Genomic DNA, 19,118 nt, shown 5'->3' on the forward strand with positions numbered 1-19,118 from the left:
ATCTACAAGTCAAAACCATAACAATACTGGAATTTAGAGACCAATACCAATATGTATATTTATTTATTCACAAGCTCACAATATGTGCTCACCGGGACACTTTCATAGCTGAAAAATCAGCGCTTTGGTGGGAAAACTAGGGAAACACGGCTTCTAAATTTTATTTAATTTAATTCTTATTTTATTAATTTATTTGACAGGGACAATGCACAGCTGCTTACCAGTACCAGAGTAAAATATAAGTTATTTTTCATCTGTAGTCCCTGGGCAGGAAACAGCGCTAAAGTCTCTGTCAAAAGGGAAACCTAATTTTCTGTACTGCATTTTTATATGCCGACATATACACCAATGCAGATACTGTACAGTAGTACGTTCATATCTGCTAATATCAGCCCGGCCTACCTGTTGATCATCATTGGATAGATAGATTGACAGATAGATGATGTTGTTGTCCCCCGTTTAAGGAAATTTGTTTCCACATTAATTCATTAATCATGCCCTGTAAGAATCCCACCTGTTTTCTCCTCCAGTGTGAAGAATCCTTCTTTGTTTCCAGCCATGATGACGTAGGAGACAACGCCGTTTTCACCTAAATCTCCATCTATGGCCACAAAATGATGCAGCAGACTTCCCACTTCTGCATCCTCCATCACCTGAGCTGTGTCGGCCGATATAAAAACCGGCCGGTTATCGTTCACATCCAGAAGGAACACCTGAGCAGTCACTGACGTCTGCTTCCGCTCGTCCTTCCTCTTAGCCTGATCGGTGGCTGTTACGGTGAAGGCAAAGCTGGGGACGGTCTCGCGGTCTAAAGGTGCCGTTACGGTCAAGCTCCCTGTGTGAGGGTTGATCTGAAAGGGGAAGCGTGAAGACCTGCTGAGTCCAGGGTCAAAGGTCAGGGAGTAGCGGAGGGCACTGTTAGCAAAGGTCCCGTCAGCATCCCTGGCGTGGAAAGCATATGCCAGCGATCCGACCGAAGCGTCCTCCAATAGGCCGAACATCACCAGTCTGTCAGGAAACCAGGGTGTGTGGTCATTTACATCCTCCACTATCACACTGACCAGAACAGACATGTTCACTCCAGGAGCGAGTCCTGCATCTTCAGCTCGGACCATGAGGAAGTACTGCATGGCAGACTCATAGTCCAGCGGCTGGTTGATATAGATGTCACCAGAGGAGCTGTCGATGCCGAAATGGATGCTCCCATCGCCCTCAGTGATGGAATATTGGAATCTCCCTTTATAGGAAACACCGGCAGAGCCAATAACAGTCGCCGGCTCCGTGTTCTCTTTCACCGTAAAACGCCTCACAATTTGGTGATCGGAGTGGCCATACAGAGCCTCTAATCCGTGAACCTGCGGGCGAAATACATACACTGTAATTATTGTCAAAGATTTGAAAAGTCACAGCAAAACTATAACAAGTCAAAACACTGGGAAGAATTTAAAAGTTGAGGTGGTAAGAACAAAGAAAATGAAGTGAAAGGAAACACGTGGCTAAAAAAAACAATCTCCCAGGGTTGTGATAATTTGGAGGAAACACCTTTTTGAATACACATTTAATGCCCCACAGTCTAGATGAAGACTTGGATATAAAAAGTAACAAATGTATCCCGGTGGTGCTGAACATAAAAATACTGTATGTTACATATTCGAAATTACAACATCTGGCTTATTTTTTGCAGTCTCATTATCCAAGCCCCCACCACAGCAACTTCCTGGTTGATCCAATAAGGAAGTGCCAAAAACTGCAGTTTGCAGGGTGTCCAGTAGGGGCAGGTTTCATAATAGAGCAATTTCTCATTGGCCCCCATGTTAAACAGGCTTTTCACAGCATAATTAAACCTATTTGAGCCCTGGTAAAAAAATAATAATTCTAGTCTGTATGTTTAGGTCATATCTCTAGGTGAATTTTTTTGTACCAGGCTAGTTTTTATTTCATTGGAGGTTAAGGTTTATGAATAATTTGGGGCGCGGCCTCTTGAGTGACAGCTAGCCGCTGGCCCTCACTTCTCCTTCGAGGTATACGTCAGCTAGATGGACGTATCACCCTCCCCCCAACGTCACATCAATGCCCTTTTTTGATAAGAGGAAATGAGGCGGAGTCAACGTCTGACAAGATGGCGGCTCCCATAGCCGAGTACGATTGGATCGAGTTGAGAGAACGGATGCGACAGAGAGGCTATGTCAATTTGTTTATACAGTCGGTGGTTGTATCTTGCGTAGGTAAGATGAGGGGTTTTGTTAAAGATTATTTGAGCATACCTGTATATGAATGACTGCAGTGTCCTCCAGAGGTGTGGCTCCGTCGTCCTTGGCAGATATTTTCAGAGTGTAGTACGGTTGGGTGTTCTCTGTGAACAGCTCCGTTGTTTGGATGTCTCCACTTTCACCGTCAATCTCAAAGTGTCCAAAAGCCTCATCCTTTAAATCATCTGAGAGAAACACAGGATGGTGATACTCAGGAACTCATCAGTAATATTGTAACAGTAAAAGTGCACACGGTATAACTCACCTGTGACCAATGAGAAGGTGACGGTCCCATTTTCTCCTGCATCTAAATCTTTGGCAAACATGTTTGTCACCAAGGAACCTGCTGGCAGACCTGCCCATATCTGCAATAAAGAGACATATCAACCACACTGTTTACTTTAAGAGATCTATAATCTTTCTTAACTCCATAAAAACTGCCCGTCTACCAGGGTCACACATGCTGCTGTAGAACAATATACAGGCGAGATTCTAATATGTTTACCTGAACATTAAGCTCCTTGCTGGCAGGCAGGTGTGTAAACTGTGGAGTGTTGTCATTGATGTCAGTGACCATGATGTGAACGGTGGCGGTGGCATTGAGACGAGGGTGGCCCTGGTCTGTCACCATCACCTTCAGGCTGTGCTGACTGTGCTGCTCCCGGTCCAACGCCACCCAGTTGATAATTTCACCTGTAAGGGTACGGAGAGGGAAAAAAGGTGAGGACGGAAGCATTATTAGAGCGGGATATCACCTCTACGTGGTGTTATTAATGTGAAGATTTTTACCTGTTTTAGAGTTGATGCGAAAGAACTTCCCATCTGTGAGCAGGATGTAGGACAGCTGGGCGTTTTTCCCAGAATCCTTATCCATGGCCGTGACTGTCCCCACCAGGCCTTGGGGGGATGAGCCCTCTGACACAGTGAAGTAGTAGACCTCGCTGCTGAACAACGGGGCATTATCATTGATGTCCAGCACCAGCACTATCACCGTGGCTACAGCTGTCATGTTTGACAGCGAGGCCTCCCCGGCTGTGGCCAACACTTGAAAGCGAAACCTGGTTTCTGTCTCATAGTCCAGATTGTGGGACAAATACAACCATCCTGTTTTTGGGTGAATACGAAATGGAGCAGGGGGAAATCCGGCCTCCTCCTCCATGGAGTAGGTGAGGCCTGAGTTTGACATGTGAGCTCCCCGGCTACGGTGAGCCCTCACCTGGATGACCCTTGAATCTTTCCTGTAGCCCTCACCTATCTCCACCTGGTAGACTAACGTCTCGAAGGCGAGACTGTCTTCAGCAGAGGTGGGGTCCACATTGACTGCGAGGGTCAGTGTCGAGCTGAGGTATGGTTCTCCTTCATCTTTAGCCACAATTTCCAGGCTGTACCTCTGCTGATGAGCCCCCTGCAAACTCTGATTTAATGTCACTGTCCCGAGGTTGTGGTCAACAACAAACGTACCGTTTCTGGTACTTTTCAGGTGATACCGCACCCTCCCATTGGCACCACTGTCGTAGTCGTGTGCATGAGCAATGAACAACACGGTCCCTGGAAGTGTGTTTTGAGACACCGTGATGGCGTCGCTGGGTTTGGGGAAAACAGGAGCGTTGTCATTAATGTCAGCAATAGTGATGTTGACCTGGGTGGTGCTGTAAACTGGAGAGGCGTCAGTGTAGGACTGAAGAACCAGCAGGGCGTATGGCTGAGACTCGTGGTCCAGAGGTTTAATGTTGCTGATCAGGCCGGATTTGGGTTGCACAGAAAACAAACCCTGAGGGTCTCCAGAGGAGATTCGGTAGGATACTGAATCCAGAGAACCTGGGAAGACAAAGAGTTTTTATTGATGGATGATCGACAAAACATTTAAGTTGTACTGTTTGGTGGTAAGACGTAACTGCAGGCGAGCCTGTTCTTTCAGAGCCTCCATCTTGTCATGTTCACGGTCACTATGTGCTCTTTTTTAAATTTTATTAAAACACATTCACCTCTCTACTCTGAGTCCACCCCCTATATGTTACCCTCTTAAACACACACACACACACACACACACACACACACACACACACACACACACACACACACACACACACACACACACACACACACACACACACACACACACACACACACACACACACACACACACACACACACACACACACACGCTCAGAAGATCTCATTAATCCCCCTCTGAGTGTTTGTCGTCTTCAACAGTAACTAACAAACCGATGAAACAAGCAGAGAGCTTAAGGGCGCCTGACCTCTTGACAAACAGGCCCAATTCTGTTGTGTCCACTTTAAGTTGAAGCGTTAATCCGTTAATTGATTAGACAACCTTAAATGACTGTCTGACTAAGTGGAGTTAGTGGCACGTTACAAGTAGACCATGAAGAGATAATCCTGGAAAACTGGGGTGTCGAGAAACTCTCCGCATGACGACTGTAGATCAAATATTATGCAGAATAAAATGTGCCTCATCTCCTTCACTCAGAATCCTATTTGTATCTATAATGTGCAAAACTCCCTTTTACCTGCAATTACATTGAATAAACTCTCACATTATAATAGGGTAGCTTCCTCTAGCCTCCTCTGTACCTCAGGTCTCGCTGCCCGGCCATGTCTCTGTAGTGACAGCTAGTGTTTGTTTAGGTGTGAGTCTGTGTATCTGTGTGCCAGCATGGCTGTGTGTGTTTATGTGAATGTGTGAATAACTTATATACATTTGTGTATGTCTCTGTGCATGATTGTGGGAGGGTTGGGTTCTTTTAACTTTCTTCTCCTGATTTTATTTGATGTTTCTCTTTTTCTGTACATCTCTGTAAGGCACTTTGCGATACTTTTCTGTATGAAAAGCGCCGTATAAATAAAGGTTGATTTGATTTGATTATTCATATTTATGATAAGAATAAATAAATATATAAATAAATAAGAAATAATAATAAATCGTATAGCAGTCTAGGTGTATATTTATAACAGGACAATCTTTGACTTGTAAAAATACAATACAGTGTTCATTGTCTTTGACCCTTTATCGTTTGTACATGTCTCTTAGGAGGATTAAAGATTAAACGTCCTCCCTACTGCTTGCCTCTTCATGTCTGGAAGGAGATTTGAATAATGACAACGATGGCTCAGTTGTCTTTGTCACAGTCGTCTGTCAGGGCAAATCCTGCTTATACTGCATGTCCGCGATGTCCAGAGTTAGAGAAATCTGCCTTTTGCATCAGTACGTTGACATTATTACAATATTTTTGTTTAAAGTGAATAATGATAAAAGTTAGTGTTATAGAAAGAGTGCATTTCCTCACCCTCCTCATATATTTTAAACAGCATTATGACTTTTACTGATTGTGTTATTCTTTCACATGAATTTTCAGAGTTCATTCTCTTCACTTGCTCCAGTGATAAAGTAAATATCGATGCACATATGAAACAGTTTAGTAGCAGAGATTTGAACCTTTTCACTGATTCAAAAAACATGTGTTAAGTAATCTGATAACTCTTATATACACCTGTGGTATTATGAACCTTCTCATCAACATCCACCTCTAATCCATCTGCACTCAGACCAGAAAACGAGGATGTGGTGAGATATAAACTCACCTGCTGGGTTTATGGCGTCCACTGTCCCCACAGGAGTCCCAGGAGGGGCATCCTCACGCACTGTGAAGGTGTAGCGTGACCTCTGGAACGCAGCCGGAGCCTGGGCGCTGCGTAAAACATTGATGTTGACCTCTGCAGGCCTGACTGAGGTCAAGCCCTCCCCGTCCTGGGCTGCTATTGAGAGCTTCACACTGGCTGCACCCAGGTGGGTCAGAGCTGAGGTCAGGAGGAGCATTCCTACAGGGACAGAAAGAGGTTAAATTCAAATAGGCGTCATTAACATGAGTAGGTTGACTTTTTTCTGTTTCATATCAATTTAAAACAACAATTTGACTGCATCACAGTGGGCTTTGGGAAATCATAGACAAAACAATCAATTAATGGAGAAAATAATCCTCCAATTGATCAGTAAAGACAATTATTCTTGGTTGTAGCCGTGACTGAGAATAAAATTTCCTTTTAAAGAGAGGGTGGCACAAAAACAGTGTTATAAAAATACAACTTTGACAACAAACAGCTAAAGAAACCCTGTAAAACACGGTGCATCCAGGTATTTGCATTTTAAAAACAACATCCACATAAATCTACAACAATGACCAAAGGGTGTAATTTAAAAACAATCTTTAAAAGAGACTTTGTTCATAAATAAGTTGCATTAATAATAGCCCCATTTACAAGAGACAACATTTTGTTTACTGCATCTATAGACAAACAACTGTCACATGACAGATGGGTCAGGAACATGGAAATTTACCTTTTAAAATCCTACGATACAGACAATCAACACCGCTGCTCATTTGGTACTTAGTTTGGAAAAGCATTCATGTGCAGGCAGAACTACAAATACACTCATTTAAAAATTATGCTTCTTCTACTTAACTGAAATATTTTATTCAGCATTACTTGTGTCTGAGTACAAATCTTCCCTTACACTCAGCCACATGGGGATAACAAGCTTTGGGCTTTCTGCATCACCCCTGCTGAGCGGTGACACTGGCAATCATATCATTGGGACTTACACAAAGTAAGTCGCTGTTTATCCCTGAGCGCTGGCACTGCCAGTCACACAAGTTACTCAAAGACTCGTGAGTGGCTCTATGTGACAAGTCACGGAAGATTGAGAAGTCATATCATATACAGTTGTAACTGTAAAAGATAAAAAACACAACGCTGTGTTAACTGCTGTGTTAACTGCTGTGTTAACTGCCGTGTTACTTTCTGTTATTAATATTTCAGGGGAGTTTTGATTATGAAAGACGGGTTGGCTGATGAATAGCCATACGTATGGTGGCCCAGAGGGGAATAAACACAACATTTCACAAAACAGTCAATTTGTTAGTTTCATCCAATGTTTTTTGTGTTTTGCCCCTCAGGCCATCGTAGTTAGAAGAGATATGCCACATTTCCACTGCATGCAGCTCAGCTTGCATTTTTCGGTCTCCCCTTAGCAAAAGTAGTGGATAATACCTGGGGCTCTTTTTTGGTTCCACATCAAAGCGTGATGAGCTGATACTAGAAGGCAGAGTTAAAACACTGCAGACCACTGATTGGCCGGAGACATCCTGCACAAATCTGCCGTGTTTAAAAGGCAAGTTACCACCAATAGCAACTGCATTTTTTAAAAAGAAAACGGCAGCCTGCAAAACTTTGCCATACACTGTGCTGTACAGTTGAGGACGTGCAACGAAGAAAGGATCCAGCAGTGGCACATGTGACGTCCCGGCCCTTTTACGTGGCGTCACTATGGCAATAAAGTGAAATTCTTGCCTACACTGAGGGGGTACTACTTGCAGTTGAATGAAATAAATTAAATAGAGAAAAGCACCTGGAACCAAAATTGACAAGATGATAGAAAGACTAGAAAACAACTCGGCACACAAATGACATAAGATAGATTTGACTATTCTGAAGGCACAGCAGATTTATGAATCGCTAGCAGTGCATACCTTACTTTATTCTATGTGTTTCCCAACATTCTTCTCCTTAACAAAACAATAAAGACACAAAAACTATCAGTGTCTTCTTACACCTGCCCACCTGTTTGTTTATCCAGCGTGAACAAATCGGACATGTCCCCAGGCAGGAGATTGTAGGTGACCTGTCCAAACCTGCCTGAATCTCGGTCGGTGGCGATAACGTTGAGGATTTCTGTTCCGGGCTGTGTGTGGCTGCTGATGCTCATGGTGTACTCGTCAGGGTTAAACACCGGAGCGTTATCATTCCGGTCTTCCACCTCGATGTGCACATAGGTTTGTGCACTCAAGCCTCCCTGAGATTTGGAAAGTGAGAAAAGAAGAGAACTTTGTTTGTGCAATGGACCATTTGGCATTTAAAAGCTGCACTTTGTGAGTTCAACCTTGTCACGATCACAGCGCAGGGAGTAAAATGATCATCCTTCAAGAGAGAAGGTCAGGGTTTGACACAGTAGGTCAAAGCTAATTATTCCTAAATGAAGTCCACTTACTGGGTCCTCAGCTTTGATCAGAACGTCGTGGGCCGTCTGCCCTGCGTCTCGATCGATATCCTGAGAGACACACAGCTCTCCAGTCTGCGGGTGGATTTTGAAGAGAGGGTGTTTGTCCTGCATGTCAAAGCCGTCAGACAGAGAGTAGAGCAGTGTGCCAAACTCAGGACTGTCTGCATCTGTGGCGACAACCTAAAAAGAAGAAAAAGACGGTTACATGCAAACAACTCAAACACTGTCGTTAACACCTGTGGTGCAAGTATGAAAGAAATTGGCTTTGGCTTACTTATAGATTTTAAAGACTTGAACATCCTCTCATTATAACTGCATTCAATGATTGTTTTTATGAAAATATCAGTGGAAAGAGACAATCTGCCCTCAGACACATCACTGCTCCCAGATTAAGAAATTAATAAACAAAAAAAAACATGCAGGGAATTCCTCATATGGGTTTTAGGCTACATTTAGAAGAAGAATAGAAGAAGAATTACTTTATTTTTATCCCACACGGGGAACTTTTTTTTCACTCTTATTATTATTCATGTTACACACACAGGCCCGAAATAAACACATGCACAACCAGGACCTATACATGCAATTAAGGAGAGATGTTAGAGCGAGGGGGCTGCCAGTGACCAGCGCCCCGAGCAGTTGGTGGTTCAGTGCCTTGCTCAACAGCACCTCGGCAGTGCCCAGGAGATGAACTGGCACCTCTCCAGCCACCAGTCCACGCTCCATACATGGTCCACACAGGGACTTGAACCAGCGACCCTACGGTGCCCAGCCAAGTCACCTATGGACTGAGCTACTGCCGCCCCCACCGTATAAAACAGATCAACCATCAACAAAATGATGGTGGTGTCATGAATGTCATGAGTATGATTTTAAAAATATAAATGTTAAATCATTTGTTCAGTATGATTTAGAAGAAGAAGAAGAAGAATTCCTTTATTAGTCCCGCGAATGGGGAAATTCATTTTTTCACTCTATTATTTTTCATGTTACACACACACAGGCCCGAAATACACACACATGCACAGACAGGACCTATATACATGCAACCAATGGAGAGATGTTAGAGCGAGGGGGCTGCCAGTGACCGGCGCCCCGAGCAGTTGGGGGTTCGGTGCCTTGCTCAACAGCACCTCGGCAGTGCCCAGGAGATGAACTGGCAGTCACGATTCCCAGCTCAGTCACCTATGGACTGAGCTACTACCGCCCCATCATTTGTTGGAGGTGGTTGTTACTTGTCTTTGGAAAACGAAGCCAGTGCTGGTAAAGAACTTGTAAAGCCTTGTTTGACGGTAATCCCGTTTGCCTCGACCTGAAGGCTGTTATTTACTGTAAACATCACCTGCACATGTAAACCTATAAACCTCCATTAAGTGCCACGCAGTTCTTTTGCTTCTTCAGCATGGATAATATCTAATGTAGAGTTTTGTCATTATGTCACAATAATACTTTTTGTCTGTTTAACTACAACATTAGTCCACATGCATGAGCGCACATGCATTTCTTTTACCTGCACATAAACAAATTCTTCTATATTTCTTCGTTTCTTGTCCTTATTTCAATATGTTTTTTTCCGTAGCATTTTATAATAAAACTTAAGTTAATACTTGTTTTATTGTTGAGAAATAATGAAATGACAATGAAAATATGTGTATGAAATAATTATTTTGTAAATTAAATATTGTATCATAGCTGAAAAGAGAGACAATTACATTCAGATTAGATAATTAAAACTTAAAGTCACTGATTAAAAGTTGTTTTGTAAACCATCCGAATATATTGCAACTGATGCTTATAATAATGAATTAATGATTAAATCATAATTATATTATTAACCTTATGAAATGTTATTAATATTGGGGATCTATTAAAGCAGTCAAGATACAAATACATCAAAATCAAGTCAAACTAAAAGCCACAAAGATGTCTCAAGTCTTAAAGGTCCACTTACGTGTCCCAGATCTTTTGACTGCATCTCACCTTGTCTCTTTATACAGATTTGTATTTATGTACTGGCAGCAGCTATTTCTGCTAACACTCATTTTCACCAACCTATTCTTCCATTCTGTGTCAAATTTATATATTTCCCAGAATACAGTTAAAACAGCCATGTTCTTCAGCCCTTGTACCAACGTGGTCTCATGGGAGGGCGTATAAATAGCACGCCACTTTTCATGACTTGCATGACTTTTCGCGTGCATGTCTACGCATATTAAGCTTTTCGCGTGTCATTTAACGCCCGTAGTTCCCCAGGGTTAGGGTTAGGGTTAGGGTCTGGGTTAGGGGTTAGGGGTTAGGGGTTAGGGTTAGGGTTAGGGCATTTCACGCCCGTTATTTCAGCCATCCTTCACATGAAATATTGATTTAAAAACAACCCTCTGACAGAAAGCTCCACCACTTCGTATTTCTCCGGAAAGTAGCGGAGAAATACGAACACGTGGGTTTTCCCTCAATGACATTTGTGCGTGAAATGACAATGCCATCTCTGCACTATACAAGTCAATTGAGACTACATGGCGTGAGATGACACGCAAAAAACATGACATGCGTTGTAATTATACGCGAGATGGCCTGAGAGAAATAGTGTGTCATTCACCGCCTTTTGGTGATACCAGGCTGCTTGTACTGAAGCTACATATAAACAGTAGTGCCACATTGTAGTCAGCGTCATCTGTCCACGTGTAGATTAAACCTCTGAAGTAACCGTGAATCATAATACTTGTCTTGTTCTGCCGCAGAAGGTCAACGTAATAAAAGCATAAACAACTCCCCACGATCAAAGGGTGAGGAGTATCACTGCAGTGGAAAACCAAACTGCAGAGCAAAGACACGCCTCAGCTCCGACAGAGATCCTTTCATGATTCACCGTGTCCGTGAAGAGGGACGTGTTTTACAGATAGTGCGCTCACTTTCACAGTCATAAAGATGATATCATCTCAGAGTTTATGGACCCTGATCAGAGGAGCTTTTACAGACATGGGTCAAAGTCTCCACAGATCTGTAACACACCCAGAAACTTTGACTTTACATGCCTTAAAACTACATTAAAATCCTGGATTTCTCCTGACGTTTGTATGCAAATAACCTAATCAACAGAGTAAATCACAGGCTTAATAACGCCAGATGATAGCTGAGAACTGGGATTCGATTTGGAGGGACATAATACGCTCCACCTAGCGATATTCAGTCTAGGTATTAAATCTTACCCTCAGGAAGGTTATAATGTTCAGGTTTTGTTAAAACTGATTTCAAGGGGTGTTGAAAACGCCAAATGATGAAATGTTACAAAAAACAGTGCGTGTCCAGCACACACGAACATATAAACTCTCTGACACACTCGCACGCACGCGCTTCCAGCTCTTCAAATGTGAATATGTGCTTTTTCCCCCTGTTTTAAACATCCATCAAGGAGGTTTGGCGTCTGCAGGATTATGTAAAAACTACTGGCCTAGTTTGAACGAAACTTGGTGGAAGGGTGTAGCACGGGCTGAGGAAGAACGCACTACATGCTGGAGTGGATCCACATCACGGAGCACATGAGAAAATTATCTTAGTTCCTGAAACTAAAACAAAAATTCAAAAGTAGTGTCTGCATCATGATAGTTGTTCATGTATTATCTTCTCATTCTGGACCGCTGGTAATTCAACTTGACAACACTTCAAGCTCTGGGAAAATGTGATTAGCATCTGTCACATTTTATAGACTAAATGCTTCATCTGAAAAGAAATCGAGAGATTTGCTGATCATGAAAGCAGCCCTTTCACTTTCTCTGCCGTGTTGTTTTTGAAGTCTTTCATAGATCCACTGTTGGCTATTATTTGTTACATTTTTGCTCAGCTCTTCACTTGTCTGAAGGCATCTCACACACACTTAAAGCTGGTGCTCGACCACTCTACAGTGAGAAAAGGTTTCCCTGAAATACAAGGATTTACGACAACAACGACGATGACCTAATTAATCAAATTAAATGTCACTTATTTGTTGTGATCACAGAAAAGGCGATTTGTAAATAAGGCCCCTTTTTTGTTTGAGCTTGAGCTTGTTCCAGGCTGGAGGAGAGTGGTACCAGGCATCGCATCTGTCATATCAAAGTCACAGTGCTGAACTGGAAAGGGTGTGTGTGTGTGTGTTTGTGTGTGTTTAGGAGGAACACTGATGCCTTTGTGCAAACAGACTGAAGGCTACTTTTGTCTTACCAGACGTAAGAAAGAGACAGCGAGACAGAGAGCATAAGATGCTGAACGATCACACTGGAGACTCTGGATTGCAGTCGGGGGGATTGTCAAGACAACCCTTCCAGACATTTTGCCTTACTAGCCCTTATAATAAAGATATGTCTACTATATTTTTAGAGGTATAACTATTTCACAAGAACAAAATTAGGAAAAAAAGGATAGAGACTTCTATTTTGAGTATAGGCACTGATGTAAACTAACATAACACTTCTTTTTACATGGCCCGAACAGGACAGGATGAAATTTGACTGTGCTTTTCAGTCATTCAACCTTAAAAAAGTAAGGGAAGTCCATTTTAATTAATATTTATCTTTATGTATGTGAAAAAAACGCCAAATATCATTTTGTAAAGCAGACCCCTGAGATTTTTGTTGTGACCCATGGAGGGGTCGCGACCCTCAGGTTGTAAACCACTGTTGCAGAAGAGCTTCGATTTAAGATCGGGGAAATGGTCGGGAAGAACAAGATGACTCTACAGACAAACGAATATAATTTAAAAGGTCAGTTCATAAATATTACAAAAAGAAAACATATATCTCATTCTGATGCCATTTCTGTGTGCAGATCTGTTATTTGAAATGAAACGATTACTTTCATTACGGATTAATCTGCTGATTACGTTCTCAAATAACTGATTAATGTACAAAGTGTAAGAGCAAATTAGGAAAGGCTTATTATAATTTGTCAGAGCTCAAGGTGACATCTTCAGATTGCTTGTTTTGTCTGCCCAACAGTCTGAAACACCAAGATATTCAGTTCACAACGTTGTCGAACCAGAGAAAAAAATCAAAATGTAAGATTGAGAATTGAGTATTTGGTATTCTTTGCTTACTGAAACGATTAGTTTAATTTTCTGTTGATGGACTAACTAATCAGCTAATTGCTTCAACTCCAGAGTCAATTGTCCAAGTTTTGATATTTGCGCCTTCACCCCAATACAATGGAGATTGATTTGTGGCGCTCGCAGCAAAGCATCATTACATTTAAAACACTCAACAGGAACATTTCTTCACAGGAACATTGTTGTGGTGACGCTGGATAAGACAAACACATGCTTCACTACCAACCAATCCAGTAAGCAGGACATCATTTTTCAGTGATTTGACCATGAAAATTAAATTCTGATCACTTAGTGGAGGTAAGAGCTTAAGACACTGACAGTATAACTGCAGTGTCCCCAGTTGTCTGAATGTGTATCCTTGTTAAATGTCATTCTCTCTCTCCCCCTCCTCTACATGCAGCTCTATCCAGTAACTCCAAGAACTTAAAAGGAGTCCTGAGAGAAAGGCAAAACTTTCAGGGAGGGATGTCTTAAAAAATGGGACAATTAAACAAAAGTATTCACATGGCAAGACACCCCTGAGCATGAGTAGAAAAGTGTTTCTATATCCTTTATGCTAAATATTCTCCAACATACTTGTAAGAAGCAGCTCCCAACGTCACTGTGCTCTGGTATGGACACGTTGTACAGCTGCTGCTGGAACACAGGCTCGTTGTCATTGACGTCCTCCACCAGCGCAGTGACCGTAGCCGTCGATGACAGAGACGGTTCCCCTCCATCAGCCGCCACCACCAGGAACCAAACCTCCATGTGCGTCTCTCTGTCCAGAGCTGCAGCCGTCGTGACCAGGCCCGACTCCGGGTCGATGCTGATCAGGCTGTCCTGGTTGGACTTGAGGATGGAGTATCTGACATCTGAGTTGACACCCTCATCTGTGTCTCGGGCCCGCATCTGGATGAGGGAACTCCCCCGAGGAGCATCCTCGGAAATGCTGATGATGTACACATCCTTCTCAAAAACTGGGTGGCAATCATTGGTGTCTGCCACCCTCAGGAGGAGGACCACCTCACTGCTCAGAGGTGGGCTCCCAAAATCTGACGCTTGCACCTTCAGCTCATACAGATCCCTTTCTTCCCTGTCTAGCTCTGCATTGACACACAGAGCATACAGAAAATCATCTGTCTGCTTCAGGGTGAACTTCCCATAATCCTCCTCAAGCGTGACGGTGACCCTCTCCTCCTTAAAGTCGGAGTCTGACACTGAAATACGGGCAACGTAGTCCCCAATCGCTGCCGACTCTGACACCACAGCCTCTCCTGTCTCGCTGAGAAACATCACGCTGATGGTGGGACTGTTATCGTTAATGTTAAGCACCTTCACTACCACAAAAGTGCTGCTGTACTCGGGCTGAGCCCCGTTATCTGTGGCACTGATGATCAACTCGTGAAAAGCCTGAGTCTCATAATCAAGCGGCTTGTTGAGATACACCACACCGCTGGTTTCGTTGATGGAGAAAAACCCATTTGGGTCACTCTGCCGCCTGTTGATCTCATAGGTGATTCTGCCGTTATCGCCCAGGTCGAGGTCAGTGGCGTGCACCTGACACACAGAAGACATCACCGGAGCATCCTCAGGCAGCGAGGCGTGATATTCAGTCTGGTTGAACACCGGGGGGTTGTCATTCTCATCCAGGACGTGGATGTTCACCTGAAGGGTCCCCGTCCTGGCTGGGATGCCACCATCGAAAGCCTCAATGGCGAGGGAGTAGAAGTCCTGTGTTTCTCTGTCTAGTCTGCTTGTGAGGATGAGATCCAGGTTCGGGTGGTTCTCGGATCCACTGCGGTACTCCAGGTGGAATAACTCCCCCATCTCACTCTCTTTGATCCTGTATCCTTGGGTACCAAACTCACCCTCATCCTCATCTTTAGCAACTTCAAGCTGAAATCGACTCCCAGGGGGACTCAGCTCTGAGATCTCCAAGTCAACCTCCTCTGAGGGAAACGCAGGCGAATGGTCGTTTACATCTTCTACCTCTAGATTCACTTTTATCATCTCTCCCGTAAGAGTGGCTGCCACGAATTCATACTTATCTCTGCTCTCTCTGTCCAGGATCACAGCTGTGGAGATGATCCCCGTGTCCGCGTCTATTTCCAAGTCTCTGAACACATACGAGTCTCTGCTCTCCGAGATGAAGAACCCAGTGCTCGGCCTGCTTAACCCCGCGCCCAGATCTCCAACGATGGTCTTAGCAGGCAAGCCCTCTTTAACGGAGAGCGTCAGGTTGAACACCTGTCCGAGCGACTGCGCGCAAAGCAGCGACAGAACGAGCGTCCGGAGGAGCGGCGTTGCGGCGTTTTCGCGACCCATTGCTCCTTTCCTCATGGAGTTTCAACTCTTTGGTTCGTCAGTCGAAGTCAGGCTACATATTTTCAAAGTCACAATCCTCAATCACATTTTCAGAGCACCTCTCCGGACATTTTTTGCGCGCGGAGAAACCAGCCAGCAGTCATTCTCCATCACAATATTCCTGCAGTTTATTGCGTGATTTTGGAGACGAGAAATCCACACACCTCGCAGCGTAAATCCCCTGGGCTTCTTCACACATCATGGCACTGAGTGGACACAGAGCACCAGCTGCGCGCACAGAACACACCCCCAGGCAGGCGGCACGTCCCACGCCGATCGGCTCCATCTGTGGCCCCGATTGCGGGAAGCGGTTGAAATTAAATAAAGACAACACTTAAAGACAACACTTAAAGAGGTTAAGTTTTGGAAAAAGTCCATATAGTATTGGGGTGGCTCCCTCTATTGGTAAACACGAATACTGCAGACACTGCACACCCGCAACGGACACACGAGCACCATTTATCTGGTCGATTATGAGCTCAAATAAGTGTCAATAACATTTGAAACAACTGAAATGATGCTCAGAAATCGTTTAAAAGTCTATGGTTGCAAAGCTTTGTGAATATGTAGAAACGATCTGTACAGACAGACAGACAGACAGACAGACAGACAGACAGACAGACAGACAGACAGATAGACAGATAGATAGATAGATAGATAGATAGATAGATAGATAGATAGATAGATAGATAGATAGATAGATAAGCTTTATTTCAGACTCAAGGTCCATACAAAAAGTAAAAGCAAGACACGCAGTACAAATGGAATAAGAATCACACAATAAAACAATAATAATCTATTATATATATCTATTGTATACTTAAAAGTGTGTAAAATGTGTGGCACTGAAGTTTAACACAGGCATTTAAGTTCACTCAGCTTTGACCAAGGTGTTCAAAAATGTATATCATAGTCATATAGTACAAACACATTAGGCCACGCATTAATACAAACACTGAAATATGTTTTTGAAACCACAGCCATTAAAATTAGAACAGAAGTTTGAAACTAAACACCATCAGTATAGAAAAACATGATGCATAAGGCTGTTAATAACTTGCTTTATGTAAAGCATATTCAAATATTATCTGCAAATATAAACAGATAGATTAATTAATATGAAAACACAAATAAATATCAAACATTCTGATTGTTTTTTTTACTTTTAATTTCACATAAAGTAACAATTAAAATAATTGTGACTTAAAAACACTTAAAATGGTTTGTAAATATATTTCCAAACTAAAATAATCGACGAAGTACAAATAAAATGATTCTATCTTTTACATAAAGCTTAAAATAGCGTGTGGAAAAGATTACGTTTTATTTCCACTTTTATAAAAGTGTTTGTGTCAAAAGGTTTTCAAATAATTCCTTGACCAGTCCATAATAAATAAACCTTGCAATCCATATCAATAGAAAACCTAATAAAATATATGAGGCCTTCCATAATTTAACATTCATTATTTTGTCCCACAGCTCTATCAGCGCCTTGTCTATCATTGTGCAGCTCCTGCAGGGCTCAGTCATGCAGCCTCCCTCCTGTGCTTGCAAGCACTTGTAACCAAGCAACAGATGTAACCGGAGCTGTATGAGTAAACAAGCAGCCTAACTACTGACTCTCCCTTTGTCTGGGACACTTAGTGAAGCAACTCCACCACAGAAGTTTCATACAGACTTGATTTCTCACAGATTTTAGTGAAAAACAGGGGAAAATGCCATCTCATATTATGCTCTCCTACCAGTGGGATGACCAGGCTCTGGTGAAAAGGATCTACAACCGCCTCAAAGATGATGGTCTGCCAGTGTGGATGGATATCGAAGGAGGTGTCATGGGGAACATAAACGACTCGTGAGTACAGAGGAGTCACTCATCATTCATCATTCATTCATCTTCAACCGCTTATCCCGGGGTCGGGGTCGCGGGGGGGCTGGAGCCAATCCCAGCTGACATCGGGCGTGAGGCGGGGTACACCCTGGACAGGACGCCAGTCTATCGCAGGGCACATAGAGACGGACAGAGACAGACAACCATTCACACCTATGGGCAATTTTTTTTTTAGAGACACCAATTAACCTAACACGTGCATGTCTAGTCACTGATGAGATAAATAGATGTAGGACTTAGATATACTAGAATACATTCGGCCTCTTGAGGCAAAAGCTGTGTGTGCTTTCAGGATGGCTGCAGGTGTGGAGGAGGCTGTGGTGATTTGCCCGTTCATGACTCCAGCTTACCAGGCGTCCCGCAGCTGTAAGAAAGAGCTCAACTATGCAGACACCAGGCAGGTCGTCATCGTGCCGGTCATGCTGACGGAGAACTGGGAGGCCAGTGAGTGGCTGGGGCTGATCACTGCAGGCCTGCTGTGGGTGGACTTCAGGTGAGATGTTTTTAAAACAGTTCATCCTCTCAAAAGGGTAAGATAGGGAGAAATGATTTGATACAAAGTGTTCTTGGTGAAGTAAAGTGTATTTTGAGATTGGATGATGTAAATTAAACATCTGTCATATGTGATATCAGAAATGTTACATCTTACCATAAGTGGTGTTGTCTTTTTCAGAAATGCAGAGAAGGATGAAGAGCAATTTGAAATGTGTCTCAGGTCTCTGGAGGAGGAGATCATGTTTAACGCCGGTCACCTCCTGGCAGTTGAAGAACCTCCAAGAGAGGAGGAGGTGGATCAGCCAGAACCATCAAAACCCAGACTGAAGAAGAAACCAGGACGAGGGTTTCGCCATGCTCTCTCAAAGCTCTACATCCATGAGTCAGGTACATATGAATATGAGACTCTGAACACAAAGTTACTCCTTTTGTGACCATGGATTTCTTTCAGTGTAGACCAACAGACTTCCCTGGGATGTTTTGACACATGCAGAGTCAGTGTTTGGTAGAAAGTAGTTCCAATGACAACTGTTCGCACTGATTTTGGTGCATTATCCATTTATTATTTAAATGTAGTCAATCCCCCAGTGTGTGCTTTATTGACCAAGACAGCTGATCTTGGTCAATATGATCGCTTCCCTGCTTACGGAGCATTGCACGTGGGCGGCAAGTTCTCTACTTAAGACAAGCTCTCTTAGTTTTATGAGTCCAATAAATAACCAAAATAAATTCACAAAAGGCCAAGAAAATAAATATTCTTTCACCTAAACATTTAAATACGACTGTAAACAAATAGGAATTAAAGTTTCTCACTTCGACTGAACTAAGAGACAGAGATAAGGGTGGAAATTCCCCTTTATTTGAGACATTGGGAAAATGTTGCTGTAAACTTCTTACTGCTTGAATAAATACCACTTGAAAATCTACTTTTTATTCCTTTAATTTTTCTCTGCTAAGACCTGAATGACCCCACCCTTTTCTCTT

The 19,118-nt window shown here is 43.0% G+C and overlaps 2 protein-coding genes across 2 annotated transcripts in view; both read right to left on the bottom strand.

Annotated features, from left to right (window-relative positions):
* The window catches only part of dchs2 (dachsous cadherin-related 2), a gene marked incomplete at both ends in the record, with an annotated part of 33,018 nt that extends 17,291 nt beyond the window's left edge, over positions 1 to 15,727 (bottom strand). The window contains 9 exons of the mRNA XM_083927314.1: positions 515 to 1,355; positions 2,265 to 2,434; positions 2,515 to 2,614; positions 2,755 to 2,942; positions 3,039 to 4,067; positions 5,853 to 6,089; positions 7,890 to 8,121; positions 8,317 to 8,508; positions 13,982 to 15,727. Of these exons, the coding sequence (XP_083783440.1) occupies positions 515 to 1,355; positions 2,265 to 2,434; positions 2,515 to 2,614; positions 2,755 to 2,942; positions 3,039 to 4,067; positions 5,853 to 6,089; positions 7,890 to 8,121; positions 8,317 to 8,508; positions 13,982 to 15,727 (4,735 nt within the window). The remainder of the gene's footprint in view (positions 1 to 514; positions 1,356 to 2,264; positions 2,435 to 2,514; positions 2,615 to 2,754; positions 2,943 to 3,038; positions 4,068 to 5,852; positions 6,090 to 7,889; positions 8,122 to 8,316; positions 8,509 to 13,981) is intronic.
* The window catches only part of LOC310963831 (uncharacterized protein), a gene marked incomplete at its 3' end in the record, with an annotated part of 270,431 nt that overhangs the window by 131,357 nt on the left and 119,956 nt on the right, over positions 1 to 19,118 (bottom strand). The window lies entirely within an intron of this gene.

Source organism: Echiichthys vipera, assembly GCF_963691815.1.
Source record: "Echiichthys vipera genome assembly, chromosome: 2".
NCBI classification, from domain to species: domain Eukaryota; kingdom Metazoa; phylum Chordata; class Actinopteri; order Perciformes; family Trachinidae; genus Echiichthys; species Echiichthys vipera.